Source organism: Sebastes umbrosus, chromosome 15, assembly GCF_015220745.1.
Source record: "Sebastes umbrosus isolate fSebUmb1 chromosome 15, fSebUmb1.pri, whole genome shotgun sequence".
Lineage (NCBI taxonomy): Eukaryota > Metazoa > Chordata > Actinopteri > Perciformes > Sebastidae > Sebastes > Sebastes umbrosus.
This window is the reverse complement of record NC_051283.1, coordinates 26,432,646-26,448,518: the sequence shown is the minus strand read 5'-3', so window position 1 is coordinate 26,448,518 and position 15,873 is coordinate 26,432,646. Positions and strand designations below refer to the sequence as shown.

The 15,873-nt window shown below is 37.1% G+C and overlaps 1 protein-coding gene, 1 long non-coding RNA gene and 4 other non-coding genes across 11 annotated transcripts; all 6 read left to right on the top strand.

Moving 5' to 3' along the window:
- Positions 1 to 2,355: 2,355 nt before the first annotated feature.
- Positions 2,356 to 5,617, top strand: LOC119502907. Of its 6 annotated transcripts, XR_005210202.1 has the most exons (7): positions 2,357 to 2,401; positions 2,637 to 2,677; positions 3,267 to 3,354; positions 3,540 to 3,604; positions 4,012 to 4,099; positions 4,744 to 4,831; positions 5,193 to 5,617. It is a non-coding gene; the product is annotated as an uncharacterized LOC119502907 (long non-coding RNA). The 6 variants fall into 6 exon arrangements; XR_005210199.1 differs by lacking the exon at positions 3,540 to 3,604; XR_005210201.1 differs by lacking the exons at positions 2,357 to 2,401; positions 3,540 to 3,604 and adding an exon at positions 2,457 to 2,481.
- On the top strand, positions 2,841 to 2,977 carry LOC119504054. The gene has a single exon (XR_005210499.1). It is a non-coding gene; the product is annotated as a small nucleolar RNA SNORA9 (small nucleolar RNA).
- LOC119504050 lies at positions 3,485 to 3,621 on the top strand. The gene has a single exon (XR_005210496.1). It is a non-coding gene; the product is annotated as a small nucleolar RNA SNORA9 (small nucleolar RNA).
- LOC119504052 lies at positions 4,229 to 4,365 on the top strand. The gene has a single exon (XR_005210498.1). It is a non-coding gene; the product is annotated as a small nucleolar RNA SNORA9 (small nucleolar RNA).
- LOC119504051 lies at positions 4,929 to 5,065 on the top strand. Its single transcript, XR_005210497.1, has one exon. It is a non-coding gene; the product is annotated as a small nucleolar RNA SNORA9 (small nucleolar RNA).
- Positions 5,618 to 7,774: 2,157 nt separating the features above from the next.
- si:dkey-154b15.1 lies at positions 7,775 to 13,806 on the top strand. Its single transcript, XM_037794188.1, has 3 exons — positions 7,775 to 8,080; positions 12,116 to 12,207; positions 12,299 to 13,806. The coding sequence occupies exon 3, from the start codon at positions 12,299 to 12,301 to the stop codon at positions 13,472 to 13,474; it is 1,176 nt and encodes a 391-aa protein (XP_037650116.1). The 5' UTR covers positions 7,775 to 8,080; positions 12,116 to 12,207; the 3' UTR covers positions 13,475 to 13,806.
- Positions 13,807 to 15,873: the final 2,067 nt, after the last annotated feature.

The following is a 15,873-nucleotide window of genomic DNA, read 5'->3' as shown; positions in this document are numbered from 1 at the left end:
TGTTGTTGCCTGTTGGGCTGCAGTTTGCCATGTTATGATTTGAGCATATTGTTTTATGCTAAATGCAGTACCTGTGAGGGTTTCTGGACAATATTTGTTATTGTTTTTGGTTGTTAATTGATTTCCAATAATAAATATATACATACATTTGCATTAAGCAGCATATTTGACCACTCCCATGTTGATAAGAGTATTAAATACTTGACAAATCTCCCTTTAAGGTACATTTAGAACAGATAAAAAAAATGTGATTAATTTGTGATTAATCGCGATTAACTATTTGAATCGATTGGCAGCTTTAATATAACCACATTGATAAGTGCAGCTTTAATTTTGTTGGTCTAACTGTCCTCAGCAGTAGCTACTATACAGCCCTGCCTTATTATGACATAACATCTGATATGAATGTAAACTCATTTGCGGCTAGAACAGCTCATGTTTGTGTCCAAACACAGATTCAGATTGTAAGTTTTTTTTCATCATTATGCAAAACTGTGTCAGCTGGCCGAGTGGTCATCATCACTGCGGGCTAAACAAAGCTGAAATTCATGCCGGACGTCTGCTGATGGTGCTGCAAGTCTGCTCCTCTATGGATCGTATTGTTGTACGGCGATGCAGTCTGAGTCATCGACCACCAGTCCTCGTCCTCCTCGCGGACGCTCCCGAGCTGCCAACACCCACCAGCAGCGGCTGTCCAATGGGTTATAAAAGACCTCCTACATAGAGATGGGCTGTTTACAAATCACTTTATCTACACTATGTAGATGGTTTCATACTAAAATCATGAATAACACATTTAGAAAATAAATAAAACCTGTCCAAAATATTAAAAAAAACAATAAATGTGTCCAAAAGAAATCTACACTGTCTTATAAATGAGCCATTATGTGCCAATCTCTCATGGCATCAGTCCACATGGGGACATGGGAAGTCATTTCTTAACCATGTGATCATAATAAAAGAAATTTCCATTTCCTCTATCTTATTTTGGACGACATGTAAGGTGAAGATTAGTTTTTTCCATTTGCTATCATTGTGAAATTTCTAGTATAAGGAAGTGAGTCGGACTGTTTTGGGAATTATTTACATTTTTAATTATTTTTTTAGTACATCGTGGTTTGTTTTGGATGCGTTTACTGTACATACTTTTTAAGAACTTTTTAATTAAATAATTGATGTATTTATCGTCATGCATTCTCGTAGGCTGCGTAATCACCACCACTTAGTTTCTCTTTTCTTCTCTCGCATCGATGATTAACTATAATCAAAGTTTAACTTCTGTTTTGAAAAGTGCTATCCGCTTTATACCATGTTTGTTAACCTTTTATTATTGTAATTTAATTTTCAATTTCAGTTACTGTAGATGGATTTCCCCTAAAATCACATTTATTTAAAGTGAAGATGTTAAATTCAGTTCAAACAACCTACCACCATCTTTGGTGTTTTACTGCCCCCTGCTGGGAGGATCTGATTTATTTAATTTTTTTGTGCAACATTGGATGCCAACTATGTGCCCCAATGTTCTAGATATGATGGATATCTGGTTCAAATGCAATAAATTATCCTTTGATGTTAAAAAAAAGTGCTTATATGATCTTCAAACCTAAAAATACAACCCTATCAGATCATCTTCCCTTCATTCCTACAGTTTATAATGTGCTTGAATGTGCTTCCCATGATGTTACAGTTTTTCTCAATCGCTTTGGCTAATTTTTCTCATTTGCTCACTTAACGGCAACAGGAATAATGGAGAGAATTTAATTATTAGTTGTATCATTATTGTTTATTTTAGTTAGTTATTATTATTATTATTATTATTATTATGATTATTATTATTAATAATCATAATAATAATAATGATTTATTTTATTTTATTTATTTATGTAAATATATATATTAAGGGCAACAGAAATAATAGAGATAATTTGATTATTAGTAGTATCATGATTATTTTATTTTAGTTAGTTGTTATTATTATTATTATTATTATTATTATTAATAATTATTATTTATTTTATTTTATTTTATTTATGTAAATATATTTTAAGGGCAACAGGAATAATTGAGAGAATTTAATTATTAATAGTATCATTATTTTATTTTAATTAGTTATTATTATTATTATTATTATTATTATATTAATAATAATAATAATAATAATAATATTATTATTATTATATTAATAATAATAATAATAATAATATTTTGTATTTATTTTTATTTCTTATTTCTTATTTTATTCATTTATGTATTTATTTTTTCCTGCTAATCTTCTGCTCCACACTTCAGTCCAGAAGGTGGCGTGTTTGCCAACCGGCAGTAAACACCAAAGAAGAAGAAGAAACTACGTCACATCCGGGTAGACGTTCCATTCGAGCCTCAGCGGCTGAGCAGCAGAGAGGTAAACTAATGTTAACTAATCTAATCCGCTTCCATCTGACTCAAATTATAACATATTTAAAGTTTTTAACCACGTGAAACGTTACTAGAAGCGAAAAGCTTGTGATTAAATGTCGTATTTGTTGAGGAAATGTTGTTTTTAAACGTTTAAAACCGGTGAAATGTAGGCATGTGAACTTCTGCTACTAACAGCCTTTATTTACTTTCTGTGTTGTTGTTGTTGTTGTTGTTTACAGACTGAAGACTTCAGTGTAACATCCAGCATCAACATGCCAAGGTAAAACTGTTGTTTATTTTGTTTAATTGATGACTTTGTAGCAGTAATGTGTTGTGGATGCATTGGGTTGGGTTGTGTAAAGCTCTGCATGTTGTCCACACATGAGACACTTCAGTTATAAACTCCAGAGAGACTTTTGTGTGTGATGTTAGTTAGTTAGTTTGTGCAGACCTTATCCAGCGAGGCTCAGCCTGCTGTGGCTCTGATCTTTCCTGTAGTGTCTGCTAGAGAGACGTGAGGCTTGTTTGAGGCCCTGCTGTGACTCTTCGCGGCGGGGTTATAGGTAAACCTCCGACAAACCTGCAAAGCATCCATTCATTTATAGTTTAAAGTGAATTATTATTACTAATAGCCCGTTCTGAACAGGCTAAATGCCTAAAATTGGCACTGCACTAGTATTTTATAACTTGTGAAATGCAGAATTTGAACAGAGTGGCAAGACATTCCCAATGTTTGTAATTTGACAGTTGATTTAATTTTATATAATTGTCATCCATTCATGGCACATAATGTATGTTGTGACCTTTTGGTAAATTAAAAAAAAAATGCCCAATTGAGTTGGATTAAAATATTCTTCTTTTTGTAACAGGACTGCAGAGATGAAGCCAGGCCTGGCCCTGCTTGGACCTCCAGACTGACATCTTGTGCTCAAGTACGACTATGAGCTGAAAATGAAGGTTAGTTTTTGTAATGTGAAGACAACACGTGGCCTGAAAATAGCTGTTTTGTCGTGTTTGCGTACTTGTAATACCGCCACATTGTCTCGGACCGATCCCCTCCATCTTTAAACCTTGCTCGTGAAGCCGTGTGCAGACCTTTTCCAGCGAGGCTCAGCCTGCTGTGGCTCTGATCTTTCCTGTAGTGTCTGCTAGAGAGACGTGAGGCTTGTTTGAGGCCCTGCTGTGACTCTTCACGGCGGGGTTATAGGTAAACCTCCGACAAACCGCAAAGCATCCATTCATTTATAGTTTAAAGTGAATTATTATTACTAAAAGTTTAGAGAGTCTGCCCTAAATCTGTGTAGTGTTTTCTTCATTAAGTACATTTTGAAGGGAGATTCCTTGAACCAATGAGGAGACCATGTGCCATGAAGGGATGAGTCTGCAGATTTCAACAATTTTACACAAATTTCTCTGGGAGAAACCCAACACGCTACTTCATACTGTCAACACAAACTACACATTCAGTTCCACTCAAAATAACCTTACATAAGCCGTTGAAAAGTATCATCCCGTCATGGCACATAATGTATGATGTCACCTTTTGGTAAATAAAATAATAAAAAAAAAATGCCCAGTACTTGGAGTAAAGTATTATTCTTCTTTTTGTAACAGGACTGCAGAGATGAAGCCCGGCCCTGCCCTGCTTAGACCTCCAGACTGACATCTGGTGCTCAAGTATGACTATGAGCTGAAAATGAAGGTTAGTTTTTGTAATGTGAAGACAACACGTGGCCTGAAAAAAGCTGTTTTGTCATATTTGCGTACTTGTAATACCGCTACACTGCTCGGACCGATCCCCTCCATCTTTAAACCTTGCTCGTGAAGCCGTGTGCAGACCTTATCCAGCGAGGCTCAGCCTGTTGTGGCTCTGATCTTTCCTGTAGTGTCTGCTAGAGAGACGTGAGGCTTGTTTGAGGCCCTGCTGTGACTCTTCGCGGCGGGGTTATAGGAAAACCTCCGACAAACCTGCAAAGCATCCATTCATTTATAGTTTAAAGTTAATTATTATTACTAATAGTTTAGAGAGTCTGCCCTAAATCTGTGTAGTGTTTTCTAAATGATGTACACTTTGAAGGGAAATTCCTTGAACCAATGAGAAGACCATGTGCCATGAAGGGATGAGTCTGCAGATTTCAACAATTTTACACAAAACTCTCTGAGAGAAACCCAACACGCTACTTCATACTGTCACAAACTACAAATTCAGTTCCACTCAAAATAACCTCACATAAGCCGTTGAAGTCTCAACCCATTCATCGCACATAATGTATGATGTCACCTTTTGGTAAATATTGTAAAAATGCCCAGAACTTGGAGTAAAATATTCTTCTTCTTTTTCAACAGGACTGCAGAGATGAAGCCAGGCCCTGCCCTGCTTAGACCTCCAGACTGACATCTGGTGCTCGAGTATGACTATGAGCTGAAAATGAAGGTCAGTTTTTGTAATGTGAAGACAACACGTGGCCTGAAAATAGCTGTATTGTCATGATAAACTTCAGAGAGACTTTTCTGTAGTATGTTGTTAGTTTGTGCAGACCTTATCCAGCGAGGCTCAGCCTGCTGTGGCTCTGATCTTTCCTGTAGTGTCTGCTAGAGAGACGTGAGGCTTGTTTGAGGCCCTGCTGTGACTCTTCACGGCGGGGTTATAGGTAAACCTCCGACATTGTCATTAGTAAGGTTTAAAGCCATGCAACATATTATGCAAAGTGGAAGCACCTTAGTTCAGACAAAGAATCGGCTGAATAAACTTACAAAAAGTGTTTGAGAAATAAATTTTCTTCTTTCCTTCACAGCCTCACCAGTAACCATGTGGATGGATGTTGTGACTCCTCATTGAGACTGCGAACTTCAGATTTCACCAGCATGACACAAGACGTTGATGCAGGAGAAGATTGTTCCTCCGAATCAGTCTGATGGCTCTTGATGGTTTTATACAAGAAAACAATGAATTAAATCTATATCTGAGGATTTCATCTGAGTGTTGGAGAACCAGTTCATCTGCTGAGGAGAAATAAAGTTCATATTTGGATGTTTAATCTTCAGATAATTCCCAGTTTTACCTAATTTGTGCAAACATCTTCAGTAAAATCCAGTCGAGGAAGAATAATTGTCCAGAGTTTTAATAATCGCAGTAAGATTTATGTTGATGGTAAAGTCATTTTAAATTGTACGAGGGTTTGACGAGAAACACTGTTGAAATAAAATCATTCTAAACACATTTGCTGTGGCTGTAACTTGATTGGCAGTCGGAGAAAAAAATATGTTTAATAGAAAACTTTTACATTTATCGCTTTCGATTGTAATCGTGTTTTTGTGGAACAGGATTTGCCTGGTCTGTGGCCAACTGGTGAAGGGCAGATTAAGCTACAGTCCTGAAAGTGGAAAAAAGTTAATAAATCTAAACATGATGCATTTAATTTATTATTCTGATAAAATGACTAATGCAGCTTTTCAGTAAAACTTGTAATGATGTTCCTGATGACTCACAAGACTAAAGTGGTTTCAACAGACTTCTCATACGAGCATTTGCATTAATATTTAACTTTGAGGAAACTCAAATGTAATCGTATAAAATCTGATGAATTTCCACCTGCAGTTAAGATCCTTTTAGATCTTTGCCTAAAACAACAAATATTGAGGACATATGGTTTGAAATAGTGTTTCAGGATAAACTAGACACTATCTGTAATACTCCTCAACATTCATGTGAGGGCGATATAGTACCAAGTGTAAACTGTAAGCCAGGACCTCTTGGTTTAAACTGAGAAACATTTTAGTTTGTTTTCATTCTCTTTAATTCCAGTTAAAATATTATTTCATGATTTCCTGGGGGTGTTTTTACTCTGATCCACCAAGAAACATCTCTATTGAATAAAGGGGAAAATGTTTGCAGTTAATCCTAAAATCAACCAAGCGATCTATCAACAAACCTTTAATTGAGTCAGGTTTACTTCTTCTTTCCTTTTATTGTTTGCTGCCTTAAAGAGGTTTGGACTTGTTGATAGTTACTGATACTGATGGATCATGAGAGATTTCCATTTCCAACAGGTATAATACTGAATGAAAGAGGTGTTTCTAATGTTTTGTCCACCCAACTAACAAACATGAGGGAAAAAATATTAAATATATAATTTATAAATTCAATAATGAACAATTTTAAATGATTGCCTTGCTGACTGTGTCAATCAAATTCATTATCAGATTTTATATGAAACATTGGCTGAAACTAAACCAGACCTGTGATCACTGATTATTGATTGGGAATATACAGTACATATGTAAATTGATTGTTATGTACGATGTTGTATTATGTGATTTTATGTATGATGTGCTATTCTGTATTTTTTTTATTTATTTTCTTTTTCTTAAAAGCCTAACCAGGGACAAGTTCTGCAAATTAGCTATGGCTAGAAGTCCTATATACATTGCATCGGTTGCACTTTAAGTGCAACAATGCCAATGTATTAAAAAAAATAAAAGAATTTACGGCTGAACTGTTGCATTGATTGTTACAGGTGCACACAGTGTAAATTAAGGTTGCTTTCATGCATTAATTATGAATATATTAACAATATAAAAGCTCTTTGTATTTAACTTTTTTAATTTTAACCCTAGTGTGTTATTTTATAATATTTGTATGAAATGTTTAAGGGGTTTCCATGGATACAGTCAAAGGTTTCTTTCCCAGTTATTCTTTTTTTAAAGGTCCCATATCATGCTCATTTTTAGGTTCATACTTGTATTTTGTGTTTCTACTAGAACTTGTTTACATGCTGTAATGTTCATAAAAACTTTATTTTCCTCAAACTGTCTGCCTGAATATACCTGTATTTACCCTCTGTCTGAAACGCTCCGTTTTAGTGCATTTCAACAGAATTGCGTTGCTAGGCAACAGCTTGGGTCCATGTTTACTTCCTGTCAGCTGATGTTATATAGGTAGGTAGGTACTTTATTAATCCCTGAGGGGAAATTTCTGAGTTACAGCAGCAAAAGATAGATCAAGCACACAACAAGATTAAAAATAGAACTGGAATAAATAAGATAAACAAGAAATAAACAGGGACAGATTTAGAATGTTTACGTTTAAAACCGTGTAATGGTCTAAATATTGTATATTTGTGACATCACAAATGGACAGAAATCCGAAACAGCTTGTATCAAACGCACAATTTCTGAACACGGTCTATGTGTATTTCTCCGTATATTGGGCATTTTAATAGTTTAACAGTATTTATAAAGCACTTAAACCTGCTTTATAATATAAACGACACAACAATTTCACTTTTTACAATATGGGACCTTTAACTATGAATATATTGGAAATATAAAAGCACTTTGTATTAACTTATTTCATTTTACCCCTAGTGTTTTATTTTATAATATTTGTATGAAATGTTTGAGGGGGTTCTATGAATACAGTCAAAAGTTTATTTCCCAGTTATTCTTTAAAAAAAAAAAAAAACACACACAGATCCACAAAGTTATGTTCTTTTCCTTTCTGAAAAAAAAAAAAAAAGTCAAGAAGGAATTTTATTTTATTGTGAAATGCCTTACATCTGGAGCGGAAGTGACGACATTACTTTCGGTTTCCTCCGCACCTGAACGAGCTGACCTCTCTCTGTTCGCACTGATCAAAACAAAGTAAAGTAAAGTCATGAAGTCAACAGGAGTGACCTGTAAGGTAAGTTCTTCGTAATGTTTGAGACATTTAGTATCTTTGCAGGATGTCCTGTAAAGGAAGTGAAGTTGACTCTGTAGGATCACTAAATAGTTTGCAAAGAGAGTGTGTCTCATCTCTTCTACTTAACATCTGCACAGTCACTGTTTTCACCCGCAGTAATCTTAATATACAGATGTTTAATAGAAGCTACAATTTACCAGGAATGTAATAACTTTCACTTTCGATGAAACGACTTTAAGTTTCATATTCTCGTGTAGCTTTTAGCTGACACACACAAACAGGACAATATGAAAGTATAAACAACAGCATATACAGACGTAGGCAAAGTTGTTGGTAACGTTCCGTTAAAGAGAGAAAAACCCACAATGGTCACTGAAATAACTTGAAACTGACAAAAGTAATAATAAATAAAAATTCACTGAAAATGAACTAATGAAAATCAGATATTGTTTTTGAATTATGGTTCAGCAGAATCATTTAAAAAAACAAACTAATGAAACTGGCCTAGACAAAAATGATGGTAACATTAACTTAATATTTTGTTGCACAACCTTTTGAGGCAATCACTTCAATCAAGTGATTTCTGTAACTCTCAATGAGACTTCTGCACCTGTCGACAGGTATGTTGGCCCACTCCTCGTGAGCAAACTGCTCCAACTGTCTCAGGTTTGAAGGGTGCCTTCTCCAGACTGCATGTTTCAGCTCCTTCCACAGATGTTCAATAGGATTTAGATCCGGGCTCATAGAAGGCCACTTCAGAATAGTCCAATGTTTTGTTCTTAGCCATTCTTGGGTGTTTTTAGCTGTGTTTTGGGTCATTATCCTGTTTGAGGACCCATGACCTGCAACTGAGACCAAGCTTTCTGACACTGGGCAGCACATTTCGCTCCAGAATGCCTTGATAGTCTTGAGATTTCATTGTACCCTGCACAGATTCAAGACACCCTGTGCCAGATGCAACAAAGCAGCCCCATAACATAAACGAGCCTCCTCCATGTTTCACATTAGGTACAGTGTTCTTTTCTTTGGATGCTTCATTTTTGCGTCTGTGAACATAGAGCTGATGTGACTTGCCAAAAAGCTCCAGTTTTGTCTCATCTGTCCAAAGGACATTCTCCCAGAAGCTTTGTGGCTTGTCAATATGCATTTTGGAAAATTCCAGTCTCGCTTTTTTATGATTTGGTGTCCTCCTCGGTTATCTTCCATTAAGTCCACTTTGGCTCAAACAGTGACGGATGGTGCGATCTGACACTGATGGACCTTGACCTTGGAGTTCACCTCTAATCTCTTTGGAAGTTGTTCTGGGCTCTTTGGTTACCATTCGTATTATCCGTCTCTTCAATATGTCATCAATTTTCCTCTTGCGGCCACGTCCAGGGAGGTTGGCTACAGTCCCATGGACCTTAAACTTCTGAATAATATGAGCAGCTGTAGTCACAGGAACATCAAGCTGCTTGGAGATGGTCTTATAGCCTTTACCTTTAACATGAAGGTCTATAAAGTTCTTTCTGATCTCCTGAGACAACTCTCTCCTTAGCTTTCTGTGGTCCATGTTCAGTGTGGTACACACCATGGTGCCAAACAGCACAGTGACTACTTTTCACCCTTTAAATAGGCAGACTGACTGATTACAAGTTTGAAGACACCTGTGATGCTATTTACAGGACACACCTTAGTTTAATATGTCCCTATGGTCACATTATTTTACATCTTTTCTAGGGCTACCATCATTTTTGTCCTGGCCAGTTTCATCAGTTTGTTTTTTAAAATGATTCTGTTGAACCACAATTCAAAAGCAACAGCTGATTTTCATTAGTTAATTTTCAGTAAATTTTTATTTATTATTACTTTTGTCAGTTTCAAGTTATTTCAGTGACCATTGTGGGTTTTTCTCTCTTTAACGGAACGTTACCAACAACTTTGCCTACGTCTGTATATGCATATATACTGTTGTTTATCTTTGCTGTGATGTGAATGATCATACAAACAAGTGGACAGCCAGAAAGAAGTAGTATTTACATACTTAAAGGAGTGAGAAGAAGTACAAATTGATTTAATCCCACCCTTTCTCCATAAATCATTCATTAATAATTAACCAGCTTCCTTATTGAGCCATACATATACTCTAATTACATTTTCTAAACTTGTCTAACTATAATTATTACCTTCTATCTATCTATCTATCTACATATATATGTATACAATACACAGCATCCGACCATGCATATAAAATACATATAAAATATGAAGATTATACATTGTTCTTATACCCAAAAACCATATAACTAGAAATGTACATTATTCTTTACAGAAAAAATCAGAAGATAGACTAAGAGAGAATAAATATGAAGTAACCAAATAAATAAATAAATAAACAGTAACTCCTGTAAACATCTTGTGATTGTGAAACCTCCACTTCATCCCTGTATCTTGAGAACATCATGTCTTTATACCTTATTTTAAACTGGTTTAAGTTTGGACATTGCTTTAGCTCCACATTAAAACTCTTCCATAGTTTCACTCCACAGATTGAGATACAAAAACTTTTCATGGTCGTACGAATACTATGAAATACCCCTCTCGATCACTGAACAATTTTTTAATATTTCCTGGTAGCAGGTTATTTTTAGCCTTAAATATTATTTGTGCTGTCTGAAATTCCACTAGATCTGTAAATAACAAAGGTTTTCTTGAAAGTTTCAATCTACATACTTCTTTTAATGGTTACTAGCTAATCTGTGGGCTTTATCGCCCTCCACTGACCATCAGTAGGAGTTGCATTAATGTTATTAGTGGTACATCACATACAGTATGTTCAAGGTTCTTTATTTGTCAGTTCCAGCAAAGCAGTCATCAGCAATGAAAATCTTTGGTCTCAGGTTCCTTCAACAATGCTCATAAAATATGTATATAAAAGGGGAAATCACACAGTAAAAGAAAAAACAAAATGATAATCGAAGGCATAAAATAGTGCAGTTAAAATAAGTAAATATAAAAAAGTAATGTAAATGTAAGTTTGTTGAAGACTATTTCAGATGGGAAAACTGAATGTAGTATGTATATGCATGATGATAAATAATATACGTACACAGAGGTATAAACAGGAATGTACTATGTAATAATGAGAAGTACTAGAAATTACGGCTGTCAATTCATTAAAATATTTAATTGCGACTAATTGCATGATTGTCCATGATTAATCACAACTTAATCGCACATTTTGTATCCGTTCAAAATGTCCCTTAAAGGAAGATTTGTCAAGTATTTAATACTCTTATCAACATTGGAGTAGGTAAATATGCTGCTTTATGCAAATATATGTATATATTTATTATTGGAAATCAATTAACAACACAAAACAATGACAGATATTGTCCAGAAACCCTCACAGGTACTGCATTTAGCATAAAACAATATGCTCAAATCATAACATGGTAAACTGCAGCCCAACAGACAACAACAGCTGTCAGTGTGTCAGTGTGCTGACTTGACTATGACTTGCCCCAAACTGCATGTGATTATCATAAAGTGGGCATGTCTGTAAAGGGGAGACTCGTGGGTACCCATAGAACCCATTTACATTCACATATCTGGAGGTCAGAGGTCAAGGGACCCCTTTGAAAACGGCCATGACAGTTTTTCCTCAACAAACTTTAGCGTAACTTTGGAGCATTATTTAGCCTCCTTCCCAACGAGGTAGTATGACATGGTTGGTACTTATGGATTCCTTAGGTTTTTTTGACAGCCCAACTAAAAATATATATACAGAGGTGTAAACAGGAATGTAGTATATATGTATAGAGAAGTAGTAAATATGTATATATATACACAGAGGTGTAAGAGTTTGTAAAACAGCATGTAAAGTATATAAAGGTAAAGTGATAAAATGATGTGTACTAATGTGTAGCCTATGTGGGTCTAAGTTTATTTCCGGCGGCTCATTTCACTTTCACCACACTGATCTATAATTATAAACTATCTTACTTGAGTCTCTGTTATAAGTAAGTAAGTCCAATCCTGGTTTTCTTTCCACAGTTGCCGTTTGAGTCTTGTGTCAGAGCCCCCGTGTGCTGAAGGTGAATCACCAACAGTATCATTTAACAGTGAAGGCAGCCGAGCATATCGAGGTAACACGTTATGTTCGGTCAGATTAATCCTTTACTTATTCAGAATCTGCAAACTCTTTATGTGCTGTCCTGTTGGTGTACTTATTCTCAGATGGATCTGCCGGTGGAGGCGACAGTACAGTTGGATATTTTCCGCGATGAGGCAGCAGTGCGAGAGATCCTCAGGTCACATGGCTTTACGGTGACAGATCTGAGCAGCAATCGGGTGCGTGTGAACGGGTCGTTTTTGGAACTCAAGGCTGTAAAGGCCTCTCTGGAGCAGCTTCTTAACTCTCAGACCAAGACGGACATCACGGCAGTTCCAAAGGTTTCTTACTCTGGAGCCGTTTCCAAATACTACACCAGCAACAGCTCGGTGTCACATGGTAACAGAGGCGGCCGAGACGAGCCTCCGCATGCTTCCCCATCTCCACCCACCACCTCCTCATCTTCCAACAGACTTCCAACCTCAGACCAGCGTGGCTCATCCAGGCCTGGAAGAGAGTCCTTCGTCGTTGATGCAGATGTGTTTAGGTACGCAGAGCAGCTCAGGAAAAAAGACATTGAAGGCATCCTGCACAGCCATAATGTTAAAATGGAAACGCATGAAGTTGGCGACAGCTTCAACATCAATGTACAGGGTAAGAGCGCGAGAACAGCTGCCTTTAAACTACAGAGCCTCATGAACGATCTCAACAAATCACTGCGCACACAGGAAGTTCCTCTGAAGGACATGGATCGCGAAGGCCAGGCTCTTTTACAGAGGATTCGGAAAGACAAAAACATTTGCAATTCAGTGCTCGTATGTCCGATGAATGACAAACTCCACCTGATAGGACCGTCCAGTGAGAGCTACGAGTTGAAGCAGAGGCTGCTGGGGAGGCCGGCTGGACGCACAGGGAGGACGTCGGACAGAAACCCCAACAGGAGGAGCAACTCTCTGCCGCCAATCGGTCGCAAGAACACAGGAAGAGATAGCGGTGCCGCCGCCGCTAAGCCGCCTCCTAACGGAGCTGCAGGTTACTCTCCATCAAAGTACAAGGATGATGAACAGGAAGCTGCCGAGCCCAAGCGGGGGCTCGCTGCTCGTTTTGGTCTAGCTGGATCTTTGAGGGGAAGAAGCCGGTCTGAGACTCGCACAAAAACACAGGCAGAAAGGGTTAATGTGCAAGAGGTGGAAAACAAACATCCGCCTTCTAATTCACCCAAGAAAGGCATGAAGCAATTACTAAGTTTCAACACAAAAGACATAGGGAAAATGTTTAAATCTAGGAAAAATAAGCGGTGAAGTTCTGTCTGAAACTCCTTTTTTTTTTTCTTTTTTTTTTTTACAGGTTTTGTACTATTTTTTTTTACCAGGTTATGTGTCTAAATACCTGTGATTTGTCTTATTGAGTAACATGTTTGAGTATGCAGTCACATGGTGTTGTATAGTAGCCAATAGAGAATGGGAATCGCGGAACATTCTGGGGCACACCGCCATTTCTAGAGGGTAGCGCACGGAGCTACGGTACATTATCATTATCTGTCAGCGGTCTATTCATCTGTCATCTGTCAATCGTTCATCATCAGAAATGTATGAAGCACAAGTAAAAGACAAATATAAAGAGAAGCTGACAGCGGCAAAGAGACAATATATTACAAAATTGAAGTTAGTTAATGATATCAATCCTTATGAATTAGAAGTACCTTGACAGTTCGCCACCCATTACGGTCACTGATGTGTTTTGGCGTTAATGAACACATCAGCAGTTCAAAATATGTCAATCTTTGGAGGCTGATGTCCAGTTTACAAACGTGTAGGTGTATGACATTAAGATCTACAAGCTAAATACCAACTACACAATCATCTGGACAAATCAGAATCAGAATCAGAATCAGAATGGTGTTTATTGCCAGGTGTAAGAGGTATACATTACTAGGAATTTGCTTTGGTTTTGTTGGTGCAAGTTAAACAGTATAATAACAAAAGAATAGATAAAAACGTTAAAAATAAAATAAGAATACAAAATTAGAATTTCTACTAATACACAATATACAAAATAAGCTATAAACAAAAATAAACATGATATAAACAGATAGTGCAAATATTGCCGGAGTGCAAACAATCAAGTATCAGAGGGAGAGAGAGAGAGATACAGTACAAAGATAAAGATTATACAAAGATAAGCTAGGTAATGTTATGCTAACGGAATACTAAGAAAACGTAGGCTAATACTGCATATTGAATCTACCGCTATCTTGCAAGATGAAACCCATAACGTTAGCCTACATGTGTGTCTGACTGTATACTATTTATACTACAATTCAGCTTTTGAATTTTATTCACTGTGCAGTGTTTTGTGTCGTCTTTTGACACTTGCCGACGTGCTGTCGGTGACGTCACATTCCCATTCCCCATAGCAACACCTATATTTGAGCATTAACGGAAAAGTTTGACATCACAGTTTATTGCTTTCTTGCCGAGAGTTAGAAGAGAGGATCGATACCACTCTGACTTCTGTACAGTAAATATGTAGCTGTCGTCAACAGCTACTTATCTTAGCTTATCATAAAGACGGGATCAGAGTGTAACAGCTAGTCTGACTATGTCTTAAGGTAAACAACTCCTCCTACCAGCTCCTCTAAAGCTCACACTATATTGCTACTGTATCTGTGATATTACTAAAATTAGCCGATAATATCAGCCATGCATATATATCCATAGATATCTGTTGTGTAGTGTTGACTCAGCTCTTCTGAATTATTATTGTTGAAGTGTAAAATGTAATTTGATCAGTCAGACTGATGAATGTTGTTGTATTGTTTTAAGATTTAGACTGACACTGTATTCTTCTGATATCAAGATTTTTATTAATCAAACAATAATAATCCATGCATAATATTAACTTTCAACTTATTCCATCCTGATAACGGTCGGTTATTTACAGCCCTTGACTGACATCTCCTGCACAATTAGTTGCTTGCACTGTAAATGTTGATGATAAACTGAAGGGCTAAAATATCATTCATGTAAATGGAAAACGGAAGAATAGATATGGCAATTGATTAAAGGTTCCCTATACGATATCCAGAGCGTTAATATAACAGCCAACAACTATTGTCTATGTAAAGATATAGAAGAGTAATGTCTACCTGAGCAGAGAATGAAGTCTCTCTCCCTCTGTGTGTGTTGTAATCACAGCTTCTCTGTGCTTCGTTGACATAGCCGGGCCGGCCGCATCTGCTTTTAGTTTATGTTAGTGCATGTGAGCGTGCCCCACTGGCTAGCTCATGCCCGCCGCTCTGCACTGCTCTCATACAGCGGTTATAACTGATAACGCCGTCCCGACTGAGGGCGTCGTCACGGAAGTGTAACGCCCAGTCTTTTCAAAAGCGATAGCTGTGAACGGTGATTGAGAACAGCCTGCCAGGTTAACACCGTTAGCTCTGTCAGCACTGTTAGCGGCGTTAGCTGCGAGCCACCGGCTCAGCCGTCGCCTGTTGAGAGCCGCGTTGAGGCAATAGAAAAGCTCTGAATTTCGTATGGAGCACCTTTAAACAAATAGGCATTAAAAAGCACCAATATTTACAATAAAGTACCAGTGATTTGAAGGATCTTTGGGTCTTAATTAAATGTGATAATGAGATTTATGTTTGAGCTCTACCATCGTTACGTTGTGCATCTGTGGCTGTTGTCAGTGTGCG